This window comes from Ochotona princeps, chromosome 13, assembly GCF_030435755.1.
Source record: "Ochotona princeps isolate mOchPri1 chromosome 13, mOchPri1.hap1, whole genome shotgun sequence".
NCBI classification, from domain to species: domain Eukaryota; kingdom Metazoa; phylum Chordata; class Mammalia; order Lagomorpha; family Ochotonidae; genus Ochotona; species Ochotona princeps.
The window spans coordinates 60,418,207-60,442,731 of record NC_080844.1 but is presented as its reverse complement, the minus strand read 5'-3'; the positions used below and the strand labels follow the sequence as shown (position 1 = coordinate 60,442,731).

The window sequence follows — 24,525 nt, the reverse complement described above, 5'->3', positions numbered from 1 at the left end:
CTAGCTGGGACACGTGGCCAGGTTCTGCTGACATGGCTTGAAGACACTGTCTGGTTCGGCCCCTGCAGGAAGTGAAGACGCGCACTTCCTCACCCGTAGTCACTGCTGGCAGCAGACAGCCCTGCCGCGGGCTTCCGGTTTTCCTGTCGTACAAGGACTGGCGTCTTCCAAAGGGATTGCTAGCAGCAGGGCTAAAGGGGGGTGACACCTCAAGGCCGTCACCAAGGCTGCTGCGGCCAGAGAAATACGGATTATCATAGCTGCCTACTCGGGTATAAAACCTGCGCAACACCCTTATAGGACAAAATGTTCAAAGGCCAAGAAAGTGAGACTGCCAGGACCTCCAGATGCTGTTCTCGATGGTTCCGCAGACAACCTGGCAGCCCTGCTGGGAAACTTGAGTCTGCCCAGGAGATGCAGGGCAAAGTAGCAGGCAGCTCCGACGGAGCCCATGCCTGGAGGACCACGGGAAGGGGCGGCGAAGGCGGCCCCAGCGGCCATGGCTTGTGTTTGGGCTCCAGGACACTGGGCCACTCTCACGTCACTTTGTCCAGCTCTGACCGCAGGCGGGAAGCTAATCAGCTGGGAGGCAATCACAGGTATGTGTTCATGGGTTTCAGTGTTTCGGTCAAATCTCAAACTTTCAGGTAAATCATTAAAAATATAACCTTTTCTGTGCTAATTTTGGTATTTTACACAGTTGATGGGAAGTCAGAGTGACGGGGCTCCAGTTCAGCCGCCGGCAGGGCACCTGCCATCAGGTTTGCAGCATCTGCTCGGCCGCCGCCAGGTGGTACAGGAAGTTCTCTGTGGCTGGTGGGAACCGTTTCTGCCGCAAGGCCTCCACATTGAGGACCACCTTCCCTCCATCATCCGACACTTCTGAGAACGGTGCCATGTGGGTGAAGATTTCCTTTGTCTTCAGCGCAATATCCTTTAATAGAACACGCAAATATGTAACACATTCGTATCCAGAAATCAGAACAGCTGTTGGCCCGCGATGCGGCAGATAGAGCTGCCATGGGCGACACCAGCATCTCCTAGGGGTGCTGGTTGTGGCCCTGCTGCTCCACTTCCCATCCAGCTTCCTGCTAATGGTCCTGGGAAAGCAGCAGGAGATGGGCCAAGCCCTTGGATCCCTGCTCCCACACGGGAGCAGGCTCCCTCTGAAGCCCTTGGCTCCTGGCTTCGGACCAGCCTGTCCCGGCTGTTTTGGTCACTTGGGAAGTGAACCAGCAGATGAACAGAACATCCAGCTCTCCCTCTCTCTAACTGCCTTTCAGATAAATCGATCTTGAAAAACAAAAACAAACAAAAAAAATTGGAGGAGCATTCTCTAGAATTTTTTCTGCTACTTTACATTTTTATCAGATTACCTTTATAAAGTCATAAACCTAAAATTCAATGTCACAGACTTTTTTTTTTAACACTTTAGATGTTTTCAAGTACAAACGCTGAGGGCTCATCTTGGCCTGCAGCTGAGTGACTAATGCTCCACGGGGCAGACCCACGACACTGTGGCTCCCACTCATCCGCCTAGGGGCACCCAGGCTCCTCCAACTTCTCAGTGATTGTGAATAACATCTCTCTGCATATTTGCACGCCATGATCTGCTTGAGTCCCTGCTTTCCATTCTTTTTTTTTTTCTTAACATTTATTTTTATTGGAAAGGCAGATTTACAGAAAGGAGAGACAGAGAAAGAGCTTCCATCTGCTAGTTCACTCCCCAAGTGGCTGCAACAGCTGAGCTGATCTGAAGCCAGGAGCTTCTTCCGGGTCTCCCACGTGGGTGCAGGGTCCCAAGGCTATGAGCTGTCCTCTGCTGCTTTCCCAGGCCACAGGCTGGGAGCTGGAAGGGAAGTGGAGCTGCCAGGACATGGACCAGCGCCCATATGGAATTCTGGTGCTTGCAAGGTAAGGACTTCAGCCACTGAGTCCTCAGCTCTTGGGACCAGTACTACCCTGGGTAGAACTGCTAGGCCATAGGGAAATTCGATCTCTAGCTGTTTGAGAAGCTGTCAGTTTTTTCCACACATATCTCCCTCCCCATCCTCTGCCTCAGGGCCTGTCTTCCTTTGGGGGCATTGCAGACGGGCTCACCAGAGCTCGCCTTACCCTGTCTGTCCGGGCTCACTGATGGCACGAGTTCTTTCAGACATTTTGAATCTCTGTGCCCTCTGAGCGCTGTCACTCCCCCTCCCCCTACCCAAGACTCAGGCACTACACTGAGTTACCTGTGCATGTCGCACTCCGTGAGCAGCACAAGTGTTCAAAGCTTGGGTACAGGGGCTGGGCCAGCACTACGGCACAGCAGGGTAAGCTGCAGACTGCAGTGCTAGTTTACGTCCCAGCTGCTGTGCTTCCACGTGCTGAGATCCCTGCCACCTACATGGGAGAAGAAGGTCCAGGCTAGGACCCTGCACAGTAGTAGCCTAGTGGTTAAAGTCCTCACCTTGCACGCGCTGAAATCCCATATGGGTGCCGGTTCTAATCCCGGCAGCTCCACTTCCCATCCAGCTCCCTGCTTGTGGCCTGGGAAAGCAGTTGAGGACGGGCCCAAAGCCTTGGGACCTTGCACCCACGTCGGAGATCCAGAAGAAGCTCCTGGCTCCTGGCTTCGGATTGGCTCAGCTCCGGCTGTTGTGGCCACTTCGGGAGTGAATCAGTGGACAGAAGATCTTCTTCTCTGTCTCTCCTCTTCTCTGTATATCTGACTTTGCAATAAAAATAAATAAATCTTTAAAAAAAAAAAAAAAAGCAGCAGCAGCAGCCGCTCTAGACTCCTGCTTCAGCCTGGCACAGCCCATGACTGCTGTGACCATTTGGGGAGTGAACTAGCAGATGCAAGATCTCTCCACTTGTCTCTCTTCTCTCTCTAACTCTGCCTTCAAATAAATAAATAAATAAATAATCTTAACAAAAAAAAAAAAGAGAGAGAAGAAAAAGAAAAACCTTAGGATCCCATATTTCATCTGGAGTTTCTTTCCCCTGGGGATGGGAGGAAGGGTGCCAACAATAAGCCCCATGGGGGGGGGGGGTTGGAAAAATGGTTCTCCACAGAGCCTCAAAAGCCAGGTCCTTGGGACAGAATCCGTCTACCCTCCCTGGCAGTGGCTGGGCGGGTCATGGCACCGAACAGAAAGCACAGCTGGGAGGTCCAGGCAAGCCCTGCAGAGCCTCCTCCTGCCCACATGCCTGCCCCTTGCTCTGTCATGACGTGCAGGTTTACTGTCGCTCATCTGCTCCACTAACGTGCAGGTTCTGCAGGCCAAGAGACCATGCTCACCTCTGGACCCATGTGCCTAGTGCTCAGTGGAGAAGTAAACAAATGAGCCAGGTCAGGCCAGATGAACAGCACCTGCCTGGCACAGGTGCAGACTGGGCAAACAATCCCCTGCCAAGGAGCGGAAGGCTGGCTTCTAGATGAACAGGGCCCGGGAGGGGCTCGGGGGTGTGTACGTCCAGAGCAACGGGGACCAGGCCAAACAGAGGCAGCAGACAGAGGGATGAGTCCTGGTAAGCTGCACTCAGGGCAGAGGCCAGGTGGCTCTGGCAGGAACAGAGAGACGGTGCCAGCTGGCAAACATGACACTCTGGCCAGCCTGACTGTGGGGTGTGAGGGCAGTCGGCCTATTGGGATGGGGTCTGGCTGTGTTTTCCTGCCTGCAACACAGCAAAACTATAGGCTGACAATCTGTTCCCACATTCAGCAGCAACCCTGGCTCCACGGTTTGCTGCTCCCTTAACATTCTCAAAGGAGAAGGAAAGCTCTGGCTGGCACTAGGCAGGGACCCTAGCCCTGTGATTACATGTCATTAACACCTCATAGTAAACCACACTTGATCATTCATCACACCGAGGCCACTGTGCAGTTCCCCTCACAGCCCTTCACTGGCTGCTCCTATGACCATTCACTCTGCGCATGGGCACAGCAGGTGGAGCCCTCTGTCCCTTCACTCTGCGCATGGGCACAGCAGGTGGAGCCCTCTGTCCCTTCACTCTGCGCATGGGCACAGCAGGTGGAGCCCTCTGTCCCTTCACTCTGCGCATGGGCACAGCAGGTGGAGCCCTCTGTCCCTTCACTCTGCGCATGGGCACAGCAGGTTTGAGCCCTCTGTCCCTTCACTCTGCGCATTTGCACAGCAGGTTTGAGACCCCTGTCCCTTCACTCTGCGCATGAGCACAGAAGCTGTGACCAGCACTGTCACATACTGACCGTCCACAACCCCTGTCCCACCAGTGCGGGACTCTCTTATTGCTGCCAAATGGGAAGACCAGGGACGAACCTGTATAACTTGGCTGTCTGACTTCTCTGGGTCATCTGCAGACTGAACGATCAGCTGCCCAATTTCTTTGTGCAGTTTGCCCATCGTCATGGCCTCTAGAGAGAGCAGGAAGATGTCACGTGAACATTGAGACGTTTATGTAATAAATAAAAATAAAAAACAATCATCCTATCTTCCTGCAAACTAAAGGGACTTTTCAGAACACCACCCATTACTTCCACCTTCCCACTCACTACTGGCCACAGACATGGCCACAGAGCAGGAGGGCACATACGATCACAAAGAAAACACATCAATACCAAAGCAAATCTCCTCTCCGCAGCCACCCAACAAGAATTTTTATTTTTCTTCCCAAACAAAATCGAGGGAAAAGTTCCAATGAGCAAATGGGTTTCTTTAAGCCAAGAGCCTGACTGTTGTGCTCAGAACTTCACAGTTAAGAATTTAACTTCCCAAGGCCCAGCACAGTACACTAGTGACTAAAGTCCTCGCCTTGCACGCACTGGAATCCTATGGACGCCGGTTCTAATCCCTGCTGCTCCACTTCCCATCCAGCTCCCTGCTTGTGGCCTGGGAAAAGTGAAGGACGGCCCATGCCCTTGGGACCCCGCACCCGCTTGGGAGACCCAGAAGGAGCTCCTTGCTCCTGGCTTCGGATTGGCTCAGCTCTGGCCACTGTGGCCACTTGTGGAGTGAATCAGAGGACGGAAGATGTTTCTCTCTGTATCTCCTTCTCTCTGGATATCTGCCTTCCTAATAAAAATAAATAAATCTAAAAAAAAAAAAAAGCAGAAGAAGAATTTATCTTCCTGGTGGCAAAGTTGTGACAGCAGCCCTTCCTGACAGTTGGGAGCAGCCAGCTAGCATTCAGTGTACTAAAGCCCTTCCAGACGAGCGCAGGAAGCCGCCCGGGTTCTGATGCGGTTAAGCTGCTCACTGCAGCCCTCTCCCCTTCTCTCTTCCTTCCCTCAGTACAGGAAGGAAAAAAAAATTAGAAACAATTGTCTCATCTACTTTGTCTCAGTCCTGGTCTCTTTCCGCCCTACTCTGTGGGCCACACTGGCATGCATCCTCAACTATGCAAGCATCATCAAAAATAAAATAAATTTTTTAATTGGAAAAAAATAGCTCTGGCAGGTTCCCCAATTCTGGGTTTAGACAATCAGCCTGAAAACCACAGCCGCTTGGCTTACACCTCGTGTTGAGGGCAGAGGAGGACCGACCTTTCGCTAGTGGAGCCACGGTGATCTCGCTCTCCGCCAGATTCACAAACACGTCATAGAGGTCCGGCCTGTTGCTCACCTCCGGGTCCACAAAGCCAGCGACGTAACCTGCATTGCAAAGAGAACCACGGCCGCTCAAGCCAGAGGGATCACGAACAGGCCCCAAGAGAGGGAAGTGCACAAGGTCATTAGCTGCAGGTCGGTTCTCCATTTTCTTTATTCACAAGACACCAACTCTCCTGCAGCATTTCTTAGCACTACACGGCCTGAAGAAATTCCTACAATCGACTGCTCAAAAGTTACACTGCAATCAGTATTGGAGGGTGCTATAGGACCCAGCTATCCCGCTCCTAGGAATATACCCAATAGAAGTGAAATCTGCATACGAGAAGGGGATCTGTAATCCTATATTTGCAGCAGGACAACCTACGATGGCAAAGACATGGAAACAATCGAGATGCGCGTCCAAAGAGTGGTTAAAGAAACTGTGGTACATCTACTCCAAGGAATATTATTCAGCTATTAAGAAGAATGAAATCATACTATTTACAACTAGGTGGTCCCAACTAGAGACCATTATGCTCAGTGAAATGAGTCAATCACAAAAGAACAAATACCGTATGTTCTCTCTTGTATAAGGAAACCGGCATGGAAAGTGTAACTTCAATAATCCAATCCATAGTGTTTTTTGTTTGTTTTTTGTTTGTATCCCATGTGTTTTTATTTCAGTTTTGTTTATTCCAAATAATTCCTTTTCTCTTGTCGAATTCATCACTGGCTCATGGAATACCTGGTGGCATTATTTTTCCCAAGATACTTTTGTGTTTCCTTTTTGTCACACGTGTTGGTTACTCAGTGGGGTGTTTTTTCATGGAGCTATAATTTGTTGTTGATGTTGTTGTTGTTGTTGTTGCTGTGGCTGTTCTAACTCATACCAGTTGTTGACCTTGTTTCATGGCTTCTCAATTATGGAAATGTATAGTGATGGAGTACTGGGGTCTACCATATCCAGATGTGGGGGTAAAATGGAACAAGTATCCCTGCTTCCAGACCAAAGATGGATTCCCAATGAAACTGTTGGACATGTATAGACAATGGGATGCTGGACTGTCTGACATTGTCTGTACCAGCAATGTCGCGGTACACTTAAATAAGAGACTGATAGAATTATGATTCCTTAAGACTACACTAGTGTATGTGGGCTTGGATTGGATGCACCAGGCCAGTTCAGACCCCAACACCATCTGGTGTCATGGAGAACCAGGGTAGATGTGGGACTGACTAGGCTGGGTCTCAACCCCCTACTGAGCCATGTGTGAGCTCTATGTGGGTATGGACGAGCTATGGCTGGGCTGAAACATCCAACAACAAGAACCAGAATGGGGTGAAAGCCAGCCAGGAAAAGCCACTGTTCCTGCTAGGACAGGAGGTGAACTGAGTAGGGTTGGCTCAAGGACCCCCTGGTATGCGCAAAATCTGGCATTGGGAGGGGTTCTGATGGAGGAGCCTGGACAACTCCTCTGGCAGGACACAGTCCCTGCAGGTAAGCGCAAGAAGCATGATAGGAAACAGCCCAGAATAGGCCATGGAAAGTTTCCCACTGGCACACATTCAGCATGGGTCAGGGGCAGACCAGACTGAATCAGTTCATGTCATACACTGGCAAATCCGATCACCAGAACAGAGTGTGGGTTGGGCCGGGTTTGGTTGCGACAAAACCAGTACACATTATGGAATGCCAGGGCGTGGTTGCCTATACTGGATTTGACTGCAGCACCCAACCAGCACACGTGAGATCCAGGAAGGGAGGGACAGAGCTGGCAGGGGGATTAAGGGGCTGGTCCCCTCGCAGGACAGCTGCTCCCACTGGAGAGCGTGGGCTGGGATGGGGACAGACCAGACTAAGCAAGGCTGCAACACCTGTGCACTGCATGTGGACTAGATCAGGGAAAAGCCAGGCTGGGCTGATTATTCCTGCGGGTGCAAGCATAAATTAGAGTAGGTGAGGGATGTTTGGGCTTAGCCACAGCATCAGCTGACACTGGGGACTAATTCTGTCAAGTCAAATCACAGAACCACCTAAAGAGTGCATAAACCGGGACAGAGAGACCTGGGAGGGAAAAAGTGGGTTCCCCCTTCTTGGGTCACTATTCCCGCGGGAGGGCATGAAAACTAGGATGGGAGCTGGGGTGGCTAGACAGAGAGGCACTCGACAACATCCATGAGGGCTGGATGGTTGAGTTGGTTAGATGGAACTAAGCTTCAATACCCACTGACAAGTACAAGAGCCAAATGGGATGGGGGACAGACTGGTCTACAGCTACACATACTGGCAAACCAGGGTAGGGGGCAGGCCTGGTGGGGGTTATTGTGGGTCACCCCGACTAGGCTGCAGCTCCCACTGGTTGATGTAAGGGCCGAGTATGTGCTGGGCAGAACCAGACTGGACTGCAACACCCATTGGTTCCAGTGCAACTCGGGACTAAAAACAGAACCAACCCAGCAATTGAAACCACCAGCTGATTGGGGTGATGGAATGTGCCGGGCCCTGTGCTTGCTAGAACATACAAGAATCTAGTCTGGGAATACCTCAAAGTTTCTTTGGAGATCTCCCCAATAGAACTGCTGGACTCAGAACTCTAACCAAGAAAAGACAGAAGACAGAACAGGTCAATCATTCATCTCAGCTATATGTTGGCAGCGAAATATGGGGCGAACGGAGACTTTATGATGGACCCTATCAATCAGTGGACGACCTCATCGAGCGAAACTGGCAGCGATTCATAACTGGAGAACTATTAAAACCACTTGAGCAAGTATCTCAGAGCATGCCCCACATCCGGGACTTGGGGTGGGTGGGAAACTGGGTGGGGCTTCTCCCTCAATATCCCCCTTTACCTCAGATACATGATGGAAACAATATGGACATAATAGTATTACCCACTTCCCTATACCCCCTGAACCTTTTTTTTTTAACCATAATTAACTATGTAAAGATTGTCAACAACAATACAATAAAATAAATTTTAAAAAAAAGACTACACTAGTGTAGTAAAATGGGAAAAATCTGTCAGGTAGAAGTTTGGGGGGAGAATCCCAGCCTATATGAAACTGTACAACATAATTCAAAATTCAAAATAAAAATATATTTTTAAAAAAAAGGACCTGGCGCGATAGTGTAGCATTCATGTAGGGCCATGAACACCCCGGATCCCGTATGGGCGCCGGTTCTAATCCCGGCATTCCCGCTTCCCACCCAGCTCCCTGCTTGTGGCCTGGGAAAGCAGTCAAGGACGGCCCAGAGCTTTGGGACCCTGCACCCACGAGGGAGACCAGGAAGAGTCTCCTGGCTTCGAATTGGCTCAGCTCCAGCCATTGCAGTTACTTGGGGAGTGAACCATCAGATGGAAGATCTTCCTCTCTTTCTCCTCCTCTCTGTATATCTGACTTCCCAGTAAAAAAAAAAAAAAAAAAGATTAAAAAAATCTTAAAAAAAAAATAAATCTTTAAAAAAAAAAAGAAAAAAAAATTACACTGCAACATCAAGGAGCAGAGCTGAAGTCAAACATTTCCTTTCCGGCAGGAAGTGGCAGGATCCACACTGGTCAACGTGCTTCCTCCAAGTTTTCATCTGTTGCGGTCATTCAACACCCGGGCCCTGCAAAGTGCAGTGAGTGGCCTGATGGCTCCCTCTGTTCAGATCTGAGTGGTACAGAGAGTTCCAGAACACAGACTGACTCGAGCACTGGGCCAGGGCTGCAGTGCAGCATGGGAAGCTGCTGTCTAGAGCGGCAGTGTCCCACAGGGTTGCCGGTTCCAGTCCTGGATACTCCACTTCCAATCCAGCTCCAGCTTCTCCCACATGATTGCAGTGGCCTGAGTACTTGGGCCATCCTTCTCTGTCTTCCCACAGTCTTCCCAGCACATCAGCAGGGAACTGGATTGGAAGTGGAACAGCTGGGACTCAAGGCAGCACCCATATGGCATGCTGGCATTCCAACTGGAGGCTTAGCCTCTATAACACTATGCCAGACCCAGAAGTAATTTTTTTTAAGAAATAAAAAATGGGGCCCAGCACGGTAGCCTAGTGGCTAAAGTTCTCGCCTTGCATGCCCTGATCCCATATGGGCACCAGCTTGTATCCTGGTTGCTCCACTTCCTTTCCAGCTCCCTGCATGAGGCCTGGAAAATCAGTCGAGAACGGCATAAAGCCTTGGGACCTGAACCTGTATGGGAGACCCAGAAGAAGCTCCTGGCTTCAGATTGGCTCAGCTCTGGCCATTGCGGTCACGTGGGGAGTGAACCAGCAGATGAGGATCTTTCTCTCTGTCTCTCCTTCTCTCTGTAAATCTGACTTTCCAACAAAAATAAATATATATTAAAAAAGAGATAAATAGTGAACTGCATTAGCCAAAAAAAAAAAGTTAATAATCAATATGTATAGGGCCCGGCGGCGTGGCCTAGCGGCTAAAGTTCTCACCTTGAAAGCCCCGGGATCCCATATGGATGCCGGTTCTAATCCCGGCAGCTCCACTTCCCATCCAGCTCCCTGCTTGTGGCCTGGGAAAGCAGTCGAGGATGGCCCAAGGCTTTGGGACCCTGCACCTGCATGGGAGACCTGGAAGAGGTTCCTGGTTCCCTGCATCGGATCGGCGCGCACCGGCCCGTTGTGGCTCACTTGGAGAGTGAATCATCGGATGGAAGATCTTCCTCTCTGTCTCTCCTCCTCTGTGTATATCTGACTTTGCAATAAAAATAAATAAATGTTTAAAAAAAATAATCAATATGTATAAAAACAATGAAACAACAACCCCCTCCCCTTAAATCCAATGACTTCATCCCTGGGCTCCTCTGGTCTACCTGTGCATGTCTGTAAGCCTTCCAGCTCGTCAGCATCGAGGTGGACGTAGGAATGCAGGATGGACCAGTCCTGTCGGTGCCACACCAGGGCAGGCAGAGTCCTGGGGAAATCAAGGCAAGAACCCGAATGGCTGCTGGCCTGCCCCTTGGCCGCTCTGACTCCTCCTCCTCCCCGGGAAGCCACACCCCAACTTCCCCAGCAAGCACCCCCCAGCTTCAGATTAAAGTAGCACTATGTCTTAAGTTCTGCCTGGCGCCCGACATCACCCAGATACAGGAAGACAAAAAAGAAAGCAATTGTCTCGTCCTGTTTCCTGCATTGCACGCCCCTTCCCACCCTGACTGGTCCATGTGGACAGGCGTCCTTCTCAACGGTGTAAGCACCACCAAAAACAAAATGGATTCCTTAAAAAAAAAAATAATATGGCCAGATGAGCTACGAACAGCTCGTCAATTTTCCAAAGATCTCCACAGTGGCAGGCAGTGACACAAAGTTTTCCTCCAAACACCACACCGTGTGGGCTGCCATGGTGAGGGAGTGTGGGGGGAAGTACAGCAGGACCTCTCACAGCAAGAAACTCTTGGGGGAGCGGGACCCCTCAGGAAGTCTCCCAGCTACATTAAAACTCCAGTCAAGCTTGCAAACCATGTTGTGTTCATCCCACAACATGGATTTCCTAAAAAACCTGCAGTACAATTACTTCAAGGTATGCCAAATATATCTAGGGCTTTTTGCTACCTATCCCAGAGATCATTCTTGGTTTAGGAATTTCGGTGTTGCTATGCGTTTTTTTTTTTTTTTAATTATTTCTATGAAGTTTTTTTTTAAACTAGTGTTTTTTGTTTCTCATTTTTTGTTTTTTAATTGGAAAGGCAGATATACAGAGAGGAGGAGAGACAGAGAGGAAGATCCTCCATCAGGTAGTTCACTCCCCAAGCAGCCGCAATGGCTGGACCTAAGTCAAACCGCAGCCAGGAGCAAGGAGCTTCTTCCAGGTCTCCCATGTGAGTGCAGGGTCCCAAAGCTTTGGGCCGTCTTCAACTGCTTTCCCAGGCCACATGCAGGGAGCTGGATGGGAAGCAGGGCTGCTGGGATTAGAACCAATGTCCATATGGGATCCCAGGTGTGCAAGGCGAGGACCTTAACCACTACATCTTTGTGCCAGGCCCTGCTATGTGTTTTTTACTTGTTATTTCCTCCAGGGTGTGCCTTGCAGGGCCTGGGTTCCTTCCACACAAGTGCAGGAAGCATCAACCTGTGGGAACAAGCTGACCAGGCAGAAGACTGCAAGGGCTTGGAGCCAGAGCACAGAGAGTGAAAGTTCTGGCTCTCTAACCTATTTTCTCATTCATAAAATAGAGTACTTACACACTTCCTGATAGGGTTCTTGTCATGACTAAATTTAATAATTCAAGATGTCTTATATAACGCCCAGCACATGGTAAGTGCAGCACAAATGCCAACCCCCATTGCATTAAAAAAAAAAAGATTCGAAAGCAAGTTAAAACTTGGTAAATAGGGCCTGGCGGCGTGGCCTAGCGGCTAAAGTCCTCGCCTTGAACGCACCGGGATCCCATATGGGCACCGGTTCTAATCCCGGCAGCTCCACTTCCCATCCAGCTCCCTGCTTGTGGCCTGGGAAAGCAGTCAAGGATGGCCCAATGCATTGGGACCCTGCACCCGCGTGGGAGACCTGGAAGAGGTTCCAGGTTCCCGGCTTCGGATCGGTGCGCACTGGCCATTGCAGCTCACTTGGGGAGTGAATCATCGGATGGAAGATCTTCCTCTCTGTCTCTCCTCCTCTGTGTATATCTGACTTTGTAATAAAAAATAAATCCTTAAAAAAAAAAAAACTTGGTAAATAAAAGCTCATAAATATATTTATAGGTATGTATAATTTAAAAAAACTTTTATACGTATTAAAAATAAAAAAGTCTTTGGTCAAAGAGAACAGAAGAAATGATTTATCTCAAATAAGGGACAGCAAGCCATGACCTGTGGGCCAGCTGCCTATCTTTCTAAATCAAGCTTTCTGAACAAGCCATGCCCATTCATTTAACATGGTTGCTTTAGTGTTACCCGGACAGTTGAGAGCTTGGCACAGAGATAATATGGCTTACAGACCTAACATATTTAAGTGTCTGGCAACCAGTCTATTAACTCCCTGCACTCAAACGGTCCTAGTCCTGAAGTTAATCCGTCCAAATTCAGTTGACCTGGAACTACTAGATCTTAACTGAAACATCAGACCAAAATGGTATTTCCCTCTGACACTAACAAATTGTATTTATATCAAACATGCAACAAACCACCAAGGAAGCTCAGACTTCTGAATATTTAGACCCAGTACCTGGTAAATTCCTGGACAGCTTCTATTTTGGGATGATAAGCAACAATTCTTTTCTTTAGCATCAGTGCAGTGTGTAAGATGATAGTTTCCATTCCAAATTGAGATACAATGTCTTTAAAAAAGAAATTAACACATTAAATAGTATGTAAGAACATAAGCATTTAACAATGTTTACAGTTAATTTGTATTTATTTGAAAGACAGACAGAAACAGACATGTCTTCCACACACAGGTTCACTCTCAAAATGACTGCAATAGCAGAGGCTGGGCCAGACCAAAGCCAGGAGTCTGCAACTCAATCCAAACCTCCCTGTGTGGGTGGCAGGGACCCTAGTACTTGGTCATGACCTGCTGTCTCCCAAGGAGCTGTAACTGCAAGTCGAACCAGAACTCACCCAGGCACACTGGTAGGTGTGGGCCTGCGAAATGGAACTGACTGATACATCAGCCCAGGACATTATCAGAAGGAATTTATCATACAAGTGAAAAATGACTTTTCAAATGTATTTTTATTATTTGAGGAACAGACCACATAGGAGCTAACATCTACTAATGCCCTTCTGAAATGAGCTCAGTGATGGGGACTAGCCAGGTTGAAACCAGAAACCAGATACTTAATCCAGCTCTCCCATGTGGGGGGCAGAAACCGAATTATTTGGGCACCCATCACTGCTTCCCAGGGCTGGCATTATCAAGAAGTTAGCATATCAGGAGCCCTAGCTAAGTACTGTGCGATGTGGGTGTCCTAACTAGTGTCTTAAATGGTAGGCCATATTACCTCCTTTCCCCTAAAAAAAGCAAATATTAGACCCATTTTGGTGGCCGCCTAGCGACTAAAGTCCTCACCTTGAACGCACCGGGATCCCATATGGACGCTGGTTCTAATACCAGCAGCTCCACTTCCCATCCAGCTCCCTACTTGTGACCTGGGAAAGCAGTCGAGGACGGCCCAAAGCAATGGGGCCCTGCACCCGCGTGGGAGACCAGGAAGAGCTCCTGGCTCCTGGCTTTGGATTGGCTCAGCTCCAGCCATTGCGGTCACTTGGGGAGTGAACTATCGGGTGGAAGATTTTCCTCTCTGACTCTCCTCCTCTCTGTATATGTGACTTTGCAATAAAAATAAATAAATCTTTTTTTTAAAGCAGCAAATATTATTCCTTAAAAGAAAAGATTTATGTATATGGAATGGACATTTTTGTGTTTTTTTTTAAAGATTCATTTATTTTATTACAAAGTCAGATATACAGAGAGGAGGAGAGACAGAGAGGAAGATCTTCCCTCCGATGATTCACTCCCCAAGTGAGCCGCAACGGGCCGGTGCGTGCCGATCTGAAGCCGGGAACCTGGAACCTCTTCCAGGTCTCGCACGCGGGTGCAGGGTCCCAATGCATTGGGCCATCCTTGACTGCTTTCCCAGGCCACAAGCAGGGAGCTGGATGGGAAGTGGAGCTGCCGGGATTAGAACTGGCGCCCATCTAGGATCCCAGCGCGTTCAAGGCGAGGACTTTAGCCGCTAGGCCACGCCACCGGGCCCTGGATGGACATTTTTGAAAGGCAGAGAGAGATTTTGCCCCACACTGGATTACTCCACAAATGGCTGTAATGACTAGGGTACGTCCAGGTAAAAGCCAGGAACTTAGAACTTGATCCAGTGCACCAAGGTGGTAGCGCCAAGTACTTGGATTAGCATATACTGTCTTCCCAGGTGTGTTAGTAGGAAGTTGGATTGGAAGCGGAACAGGATGACACTGCAGTAAACAATCGTTCAACCTCACAAATTATACAAGATCCGATATGGACACTTGTTCGTGTCCCAGCTGCTCTGCTTCCCATCCAGCTCCCTGCTTGTGGCCTGGGAAAGCAGCAGAGGATGGCCCAAAGCCTTGGGATGCTGCACTTGCATGGGAGACCCGGAGGAAGCTCCTGGCTTCAGATGGGCATTGCAGCATTTGGAGAGTGAACCGGTGGATGGAAGATCTGTCTGCCTCTCCTTCTCTCTATAAATTTGATCTGCTTTCCCAATAAAAATAATAAATCTTAAAAAAAGAAACTGAAGAAAAAGACTATCTACTGGGGCCCGGCGGCGTGGCCTAGCGGCTAAAGTCCTCGCCTTCAACGCCCCAGGATCCCATATGGCCGCCGGTTCTAATCCCAGCAGCTCCACTTCCCATCCAGCTTCCTGTTTGTGGCCTGGGAAAGCAGTCGAGGACGGCCCAAGGCTTTGGGACCCTGCACCCGTGTGGGAGACCTGGAAGAGGTTCCTGGTTCCCGGCTTCAGAACGGCACACACCGGCCCGTTGCGGCTCACTTGGGGAGTGAAACATCGGATGGAAGATCTTCCTCTCTGTCTCTCCTCCTCTCTGTATATCCGGCTTTCCAATAATAATAAAATCTTTATTAAAAAAAAAAAAAAGACTATCTACTAATTCATTCGCTTGCATCACTACTTAAATCATTTTGACCTAACACCTTTACAGGGATGTTTAAAAAACACAACAGACAGCAGGATCCAGAGCAAAGCCAGGTGGCTGGGAAGAAGTTAGCAGAAGGAGCCACCTTCAGCGCTTCCCTCTCCTGCTCTAGGGTCTTGAACCATACAGCTTAGCTCTGGGCTGGCTCTGCCACTTTGCATTTTCTGATTGGGAGCTGAATTAAGAATTCCGGGCCAAGGCTTGATGTCTGCAGGTGGAAGACTGCATGGCTAAGGCTTAAAGAGAGAAAACCATGTGCAAGCAGTGGAGGCCTTGAGCTGTCAAACTGGCTGGTTGATCAAACATCCCACAGAGACAGGCATTGCTATAGTGGTTAAGAGGTCACTTGGGTGCCTAGGTCTTAGTGCCAGCTTTCTGTCAGGGCAGATGCTAAGAGGCGAAGGTGATGGGACTGGCCTTATGGCATATCGAGTTGAGCTTCCACCTATAGCACTGGCATCCCAGATGGGCCTGGGTTCGTGTCCCAGTTGCTCCACTTCCCATCAGGTTCCCCGCTTTTGGCCCGTAAAAGCAGCAGAGGATGACCCAATGCCTTGGGACCCTGAACCCATGTGAGGGACCCAGAAGCTATTCCTGGCTTTGGATCGACTCAGCTCCAGCTGTTGCAGCCACCTGGGGAGTGAAGCAGCAGACAGACAATCTTTTTGTGTCTGCTGGCTACTGATTTAAGACTAGACCAGCACTTGTGGGGATTGGAGAATGAACCAGTAGATGGGATATCTCTCCTTCTATCGCTCTTTGTCTTTGCAATAAATACACTTTAAAAAAAAAAAAAAAGAACATTTCTGTAATAATAGAATAATATAGATATAAAAATGTTCTTCTCTGATAGAATTTTGAGTGAGGAAAAACAGAAGCTAAAGTAATGTCTAAATGTGACAGAACAACAGATGGAAAGAGAGTGCGCCTGAGTTCAAGGAGAGATTATTCTGGGCTCAGGCATTCCAGTGTTGCTATGGGAACATCCCACTGCCCTCCTTTCCTGTTACCTTTAACGGAGCCTGCAAGGTACGCCTTCCGGGCATCGAAGTCCTTGCTGAGGAAAGAGCCGTTCTCCTCACTCTGGCATACTCCCTTTGTGAGAACGGCAATGTAGCTCTCCATCATCTTCACTGGGCTCCCATGCTTCAGGTACAACCTGCAAGAAAGGACAAAAAGCAACCATGCCCCTCGTTGACTTGAGTCACCTGGGGAGGCACCCAGGTAGGCACAGGTCATCTGCAAAGCCATCACTACTACCCTTCCAGGCTCCTGCACCTGTTTGTGACACATGAGCGTGCCCATGTTCCTGCCTGAGTCTGGCTAGAGAATATGTTGAATAAACCCCACGTGACAGCTCTCCAACCATTCTTCCCATCAAATCAGCTCTCTGGCCACCCTGGGGAGGCCTGCTGCACCCCACTGAGGCAGCAGGAAGAACTAGTGCTCCTCCCAACTGGTGCTCTTAGTCACTCGGCTGTTTTATGGCTGGGGTTTCCTTTGACAAGACAGCAGTTTTATGCACTGTTCACACAGAAAGCAGTCATTAGCTGTAGAACCCATACTTATCATCAGAGTTCCCAGAGGCAGCTATATTTAGATAATTGAGAAATAAAAACTCTAAAGTTTCCTGGGATAAATGTGTTACTAGAGACATTCATAATCAAGTCAAAACTTCCAGAAAATGCTGACAGGAAACTGTCTGCATTCAGAGCTCACATGTGGAGCCAGTCTCTTCCCCTTGACATCTCTTCCGATGAGCAACTAAAAATAAACTGTGCCTGAGAAATAGGATTGGGTCCACTCGGGCCTTTCATCAGCTCATATGAAAGAAAACTGAGGAGGAAATAGAACTGATGCTTTGAGATAGATAATCTGAATATCAGATTACTCCATGTTAAGTTTAAAACCGAATATTTTAACAACCTGGAAATTCTGGCAATTATCAGAGTTTTTCGTTTGAATCTACACATTGAGAAAGAAGGTAAAGAATAAGGAATACTGTAAGTTCTCTTGTAAGGCAAATACATGCAAACCTAAGAACTCATATGCTTAAATAGGGAGAAAACAGCCTCTGGTGGGGTCCCGGGAGCTGCATGAAGGCGACCTGCAGGGCCTGAGGGGGCGGGGGCAATCTCCCGCGTGGCTTCCTCTGCCACTGGGCACACTGGCTTGCTTCTCCCACCAGGAACAGAGAACAGCAACTCCACCCACAATGACCTCACCACCATGCAACCCGTCTGTCTACGAGGCCATGCGTGGGCAGGCAGACACCTGTGCAGGATGTATGCAGCTGCAGGGGCACATGGCGTACAGGCACACGGGATGACCCGCAGGTGCCCGAGGGGCATGGGGCAGGGCTGGAGGCTGACAGGAGCCCCCAGCCCCTGCTCCTCCAACAGCACTGTGGAAGAGAAGAAGCCAGTGTGCAGTGACACCATGGCCCTGCAGCTGCCTCCAGGAAACCTCCAGCCTTCCTCCTGGGCAGGCGATGGGGCTGGGGGCCATTCTGCCTTCTGCACCTAGAATATTCCCCCGTGAGCTGTCAGTACCCTCACTCTGACTCAGTCAACTCCAGCGTGGTCCAGTGCTTTAAAAACACCTTGTAGTGTTTTGAACTCCTGGTCTCTGGACAGTGTCTAAACAAGCAATGATCATCTCCCCTTGTGGCAGGGCCACGTTAGCTGACAACTACTTACATTCCAGCGTGAGCCACATAGTTTATGTGGACTTTATCTTACCACAGTAAGTTTTTGCTACCATAGCTGGCTGCAAAAATAGTAAAGCCTCATTCAGTCACAGTGCAATGTTAACTGCAACCCTTAAGTAAGCAGCACATATTCTGACAAGGGTCTTTTGTTTCGGAATGTGTCTGCAGTGTATGTGTATATGCACGTAGAAGCGCAAAAATGGCAAACGGTCAGCCATTTACTTTTCTTACAGGGAAAACCATAAACAGCTACTTGCTGGGCAAGAGCCTCAGAGCTCAAGGCCACACACAACATCTAGAATTTTAATTCTACCCTGTAACACAGGCAACACACACAAAATTCCCCCAAATTAAACTTTGCAAAAGCTTTCAGAAAGACCTAGTGTCTCAATCCAAAGGCATAATTTCATTAACTGCAGTAGAGGCACATGCCAAGGCAGAGAGCAAACTGCTGATTTTAGATATGTGTTTTCTACAGCTGGGTGAAACCAGAGGAATCCACTTCAATCACAGCTAATCAGTTAACTCGACTTTCCCTAACGTGGGGCATTCCAGCTAGGAAACGTTTTCCTGTGCTTTCGTATTATTAAGCACCTCCACTTTCTCCAGAAGACTGTAACATGCTGACCACGACATGTATGAACCAGCATGCCACCTGAGAAGAGAATTTATCCATCTTGCTAAGGAAAGTTCTAGTTGGGCAGGGAGTACAAGTAACAGGCCAAAAGTGACAAGTGGCCCCACATGACCAGGCACTACAGGAGCTCTGCAAACCTTTTTCTCTTCACCAAGATGTGGTTTTCCCACGTAAGAGCAGTGTTGGCAAGGTCCCAGAGAAGTTCCCCTTTGCGTAACCGTCCCCGAAGGGCCGTTAGCCAGCAGGCTGGGCAGAAGGGGCTGAACGTGCTTCCTCAGTGTGCAAATTGGTTATGTGAAGTGCTGAGCAAGATCTTCACTTTGGCAAACGAGCATTTAATAGTTTTCATACAGACCTACACAATATCCTAGCGAAGGCGGCATATTTCTCTGGGTTAAAATCTTTGGCGGTCAGAACAATAGAAAAATGAGTCACCTGTCCAAAAGAAACAAGAAAAGTACATGTTTTAAACATACTTTCATAGAATGAATTCATATTACCGCAATCTAGCAAACCTTTGAACAAGATATACCAGTACCAAGAAGACCAAACATGGAAAAGTCCCCACTTACTCCTTTATACTTTCTTTATGTTTGCTTAAGTATCTACACATGTATTTACTTACATATATTCAATTTTCTCCTTAAGAAGGCAACATTCTTAAGACATTTTCAAAACATGTGGGCCACTGCCATGGCTCAACAAACCATCCTTCATCTTCAAGCATTCGTATCCCACCTGCTGCATTTCCCTTCCAGTTCCCTGCTTGTGGCCTGGGAAAACATTAGAGGACGGCCCAAAGCTTTGGACCCTGCACCCACGTGGGAGATCCAGAAGAAGCTCCTGGCTCCTGGAATTGGATTGGCTCAGCTGCGGCCATTGCAGCCACTTGGGGATTGAATGAGCAGATGGAAGATCTTTCTGTCTCTCCTCCTTTCTGTAAATCTGACTTCCCAATAAAAATAAATAATTTTTTTTAAAAAATGCTAGCACCTGGTGTTTATGAATGAGACTCTAACAAGGATCCTGTCACAGTAACTGTGGCCCAAGTAAACACCCCAGGATTCTGATCATCACACACATAACACTCCCATCAGCAAGACACAATCCAGAAATACACCCTTGAAAACACTGGGAGACACAGACGTGGCCCTGGCGCTGCTGGAAGGCAGAGCCTGGGAGGATCGCAGCGGGCAGCAGCCAGGCTTCCCGCAGGACGCCGTAGCGCGGGAGCTGAAAGACCCACAGCAGAGGGAGGCCTTCTTCCAGATTCACATTTCCTCCTGAGGCTCCGTTCTGTCTTCAAGCCACACAGTCCCACACTGCTGCCTTCCTGCTTTCTTAAACACAACTCTGCATGTTTAAGTTGGCACAGCACCTTTATTCACTATGCTTTTCTTTGAAAAACCTGCCTGATTTAGGAAAGTCCACAACAACCATATATACTTTATTTTCTTTTATTATTGTTATTTTATTTTGATGATCTTTACATAGTTGATTAGGGCACAAAGGGTCAAGAGCTACAGGAAAGTGGGTAAGACCATTGTTTCCGCATTCTCAATCTCTCTTTTTTTTTTTTTTCTGTATCCGGGGAAAGTCGGGAGATAGAGAAGCCCCACCCAGCCTACCACCCATCCCAAGGTCCCCAACATGGGGCATACTCTGAGGGCACTGCTCAAATGGTTTTGATAGTTCAACAATTCTGAATTGCTGCCAATCTTGCCATTCCAAGCACTATATTTTTTTAAAGATTTATTTATTTATTTTAATTGGAAAGTCTTATCTACAAAGAGAAGGAGAAACAGAGAGAAAGATCCTCCATCCCCTGCTTCACTGCCCAAGTGGCCAAAACAGTCTGGAGCTGAGTTGATCTAAAGCCAGGATCAAGGAGCTTCTTCTAGGTCTCCCACACGGGTGCAGGGTCCCAAGGCTTTGGGTCATCCTCGACTGCTTTCCCAGGCCACAAGTAGGGAGCTGGATGGGAAGCAGGGCAGCGGGACACAAACCGGTGCCCACACAGGATCCTGGCTCATGCAAGGCTAGTACCCCAGCCACTGGGCTATAGCATGGAGCCCAACCATATATAATTTTCCACACAGCACACTGATATTGGGTATGTGAATATATCAAACACCCTGCTTCATAAATGAATTTTCTTAACTATCCTTTCCAATTTTTTTATTTACTTATTTGAAAGGCAAAGTGACAGAGAAAAAGAGAGATAAATATTCATTCTATAAGGAAGGTGTACAAATAGTGGTTCCACTCACTTTCCCTAGTCCTCAACTCTTCCCACTCTAATCTACTGTGTAAACATCATGAAAAATAAAATTCAAAAGAATACATTATTTCTATTGGCTCATTCCCAAGTGCCCACAACAGCCAGGGTTGGACTAGCCTGACGCGAGCCGAGTGGAACGCAGCCTGGGTTTCCCACAGTGCTGCACCAGGCTAAGTACTGGAGCTGCGAGCGCTGCCCCATCCAGCCCCTACAGCGGCAGGACCCAAAGCAGTGGAGCCAGGACTCCAACCGGCACTCTGAAATGGCATCCCCAGGGGTGGCTAATGCCTGGCTCCTCAATTTTGTTTCCTTGTAAGAATTTTACCTTGCTATTTTGTTTTAAAAATTCTGAAACATGCTGAAAGGGTGACAGGCTGAGACATGTGTCATGTAATAGAGACCACGGAGAATATTTTTAGAAGAAATGAGCGCTGCAGAGAAGGCTTTCAGTGAAATCGCGAGCATCCCCACAAGCACTGGGCGTGACAGGAAGCCACCTGCACACTCTCCCCTCACCTGGCGTTTCTTGCCCAGCACCGCAGTCATACCTTTTTCAACACTGAGGCATCAGGAACTTCAACTGTGGTGATGTAAAACCACGTTCTGCGGTACTGGCCGAAGACGAAGGGATGGAGCGGCGCGGCGTCCTGGGTGAGGCAGCATTTCCTCAGCAGCAGACTCCGCAGGGCAGCCGTGGTGCGAGGGTAGCACCACACCCACAGTGTCTCTCCGTTCGTGTCCTTCTCTGAGGTGGAGACATGCTCACTGTGGAACGTTCGCCAGGCAGATGACGCCGAAGCACCACACACCGGTGCAATCCATTGAAGCACCCCCTTGCCAAAGCAAGAGAGCCCGCAGCCGGCAAATGCCACCTTACCCCTACCGCGTCCAGCTCCCACCCTCCACTCCTTGAGTTTGAGGTCACTTGAGTTTTCTTACAACAAATCCTGAATGAAAACGTTGAACCCTAGGGGTTGAGTGGAGTTCCTCTCTATCTCATCCCAAACAAACACTTCTACATGTAGTTTAAAATAAATAAATAAAATAATAATAAGTGGATGTCATATAACAAAAATGTAAAAGCTGCTGAATTGAACATCTGGTCACTGACCATCTTTTTTCTTCCTTGTTCCCAGATAAAGCCACAGTTTAACTGAGCTGTATTCAGCACCTTCAAGGCAGAACTAAGACAGTAGGGGCTTTTGATTCTGCTTTGAGACAGTTTTAACACCACATTTAGAAACGGGGTGGGTGCAATGGCTTAATTGGCTAATCCTCTGCCTGTAAGCACCAGGATCCCATACGGGCGCCGGTTCTAATCCCGGCAGTCCCGCTTCCCAGCCAGCTCCCTGTTTGTGGCCTGGGAAAGCAGTGGAGGATGGCCCAAAGCCTTGGGACCCTGTACCTCCCGGGAGACCTGGAGGCAGACCCTGGCTCCTGGCTTCGGATCGGCACTTTGCGCTCACTTTGGGAGTGAATTATGGGACGGAAGATCTTCCTCTCTGTCTCTCCTCCTCTCTGTATATCTGCCTTTCCAATAAAAATAAATGTTAAAAACTTTTAGGTATCGCCCACCTGTGATACATGGAAAAATAATGAGCGCAGCTCTGCAGTTTGGCTAAGCCTGGGAATGGCTCATGGGGCGGACAGGCTGGTAAAAACCTGGGGAGGATGCGACGGGGGACCTACAGGAAGAACGGCGCACCCCTGAAACACAGGTTCCGGCTCCAGCCAGGCTGTCCGGGGACCCCAGCGAACCCCCACTCCCGGCCTGGACCCCCACCACCTCGCATGCTTCGGGAGTGCGGGACTAGCTGTGTGGGCTTCAGGGCGAAGGACCCTGGCCCTCGACACGACGCTACCCAGCGCAGCGGGAGCGCCAGCCGCGGCGCCCGAGCCCAGTGCACACCCGGCGCCGGCTCCAGCAGTCCCGCGGACCCACGCCCCGAGGCCACCGCCCTGCCCGGCCCTGCGGCCAGCTGGGCCCCGGGGGGCCGTGCGAGGCCACACCTGGAGAGGGCCGCGCCTTCCTGGACCGCAGGGGGCCGCCGAGGGTCCAGGACAGGCGCGGGCCTGTGGGGCAGGGCGCCTTCGTCCTTACCGATCAGCCCTACTCCGAGCATCAGCTGAGTGTCCACCACCTCTGCCGCAGCCATCTTCCGCCACCGGGCCCCGCCGGAGACCCCGCCCTCGGGGCTCCGCCCCCCCCCACAGGCCACGCCCCGTGGTGGACCCCGCCCCCGGACTTCCTGCTCCGGGCGGGCTCTTCCTGGGTCCTTGGCGCTGAGTCTAAAGGCAGGGGCCAGGACTAGTGAGGGCCTGTGCCAAGCTGAGTCAGAGCAACCACTGGCATGCATGCGATCTATGGCTGAGAACAGGCCCGGAGCTAAGGGGACACCTTAGCTGAGTTGAGGTTTCCACCGAGGAGCGCGGGGGCTGGAATAGGGGCTGCTGTCTGGTCTGGACATGGCTGCAGTCTCCCTTGGCACAAGTGTGGGCTGGGACTGGACGGACCAAGCCGGGCCAGACTCCAACACCTTCTGGTGTTCTGGAGGACCAGGGTAGATGTGGGACGGATTAGGCTAGGTCTCAGCCCCGACTGAGCCATGTGTGAGCTGTATGTGGGTATGGACGCACCGTGGTGGTCTGAAACTGCCAGGACAGGAGGTGAACTGAGTAGGGCTGGCTCATGGACTAGTCTGACATTGGGAGAGGTTCTGATGGAGGAGCCTGGGCAACTCCTCTGGCAGGACATAGTCCCTGCAGCTGAGCGCAAGAAGCATAGTAAGAAACAGTCCAGACAAGGTCATGGAAAGTTTCCCACTGGCATACATTTGGCATGGGTCAGGGGCTGACCAGGCTGAACCAGTTCACATCACGCACTGGCAAATCTGAGCACCGGAACAGAGTGTGGGTAGAACCAGGTTTGGTCATGACAAAAACTAGTGCATGTTACAGAATGCCAAGATGAGGTGACCCGTACCAGATGTGGCCGCAGCGCCCAACAGCACACGTGAGAACCAGGAAGGGAGGGGGCAGAGCCGTTAGGGGGTTTGGCGGGGGGGCTCCCCTGCTGGACAGCCACTCCTACTGGAGAGCGTGAGCTAGGATGGGGGCAGTCCAGGCCAGGCAGGGCGACAACATCCGTGGGCCTCATGTGAACTAGATCAGGGAGAAGCCAGGTTGAGCTGACTGTTCTGACTGGTGCAAGCAGAAATTGGAGTGGGTGAGGGATGATTGGGCTTTGCCGCAGCGTCATTTAAAAAAAAAAAAGACTCTCTCTCCCTCTCTCTCTCTCTGTAAATATATATATATATATATATATATATATATATATATATATATATATATATATATATATACACACACACATATCCCCATACCTACATATATATAAGGACTATATATATATATATATGCCCATACCTATATAAATAACATGACCTCTGTCTCTCCTCTCTCTGTAAATCTGCCTTTCAAATAAAGATTTGAATAGAAAAGCATAAGGGCCCAATGCAGTAGCCTAGTGGCTAAGGTCCTCACCTTGCAAGCGCCAGGATCGCATATGGGGCACTGGTTCTAACCAAAGCAACCCCACTTCCCATCCAGTTCCCTGCTCGTGGCCTGGGAAAGCAATCGGGAACAGCCCAAAGCCTTGGAACCCTGCACCCACTTGGGAGACCTGGAAGAGGCTCCTGGCTCCTGG

The 24,525-nt window shown here is 49.6% G+C and overlaps 1 protein-coding gene across 2 annotated transcripts; it reads right to left on the bottom strand.

Moving 5' to 3' along the window:
* Positions 1-457: 457 nt before the first annotated feature.
* Positions 458-22,990, bottom strand: DENND10 (DENN domain containing 10). Of its 2 annotated transcripts, XM_058671580.1 has the most exons (9): positions 22,921-22,990; positions 21,368-21,564; positions 18,894-18,973; positions 16,202-16,350; positions 12,721-12,832; positions 10,370-10,470; positions 5,510-5,617; positions 4,287-4,381; positions 458-934 (listed from the first exon to the last, which is right to left on the bottom strand). In XM_058671580.1, exons 1-9 carry the CDS (start codon positions 22,973-22,975, stop codon positions 758-760), a joined length of 1,074 nt encoding a protein of 357 aa, XP_058527563.1. In that variant the 5' UTR covers positions 22,976-22,990; the 3' UTR covers positions 458-757. The 2 variants fall into 2 exon arrangements, with proteins under 2 accessions (XP_058527563.1, XP_058527564.1); XM_058671581.1 differs by lacking the exons at positions 18,894-18,973; positions 22,921-22,990 and having other exon boundaries at positions 21,368-21,503.
* Positions 22,991-24,525: the final 1,535 nt, after the last annotated feature.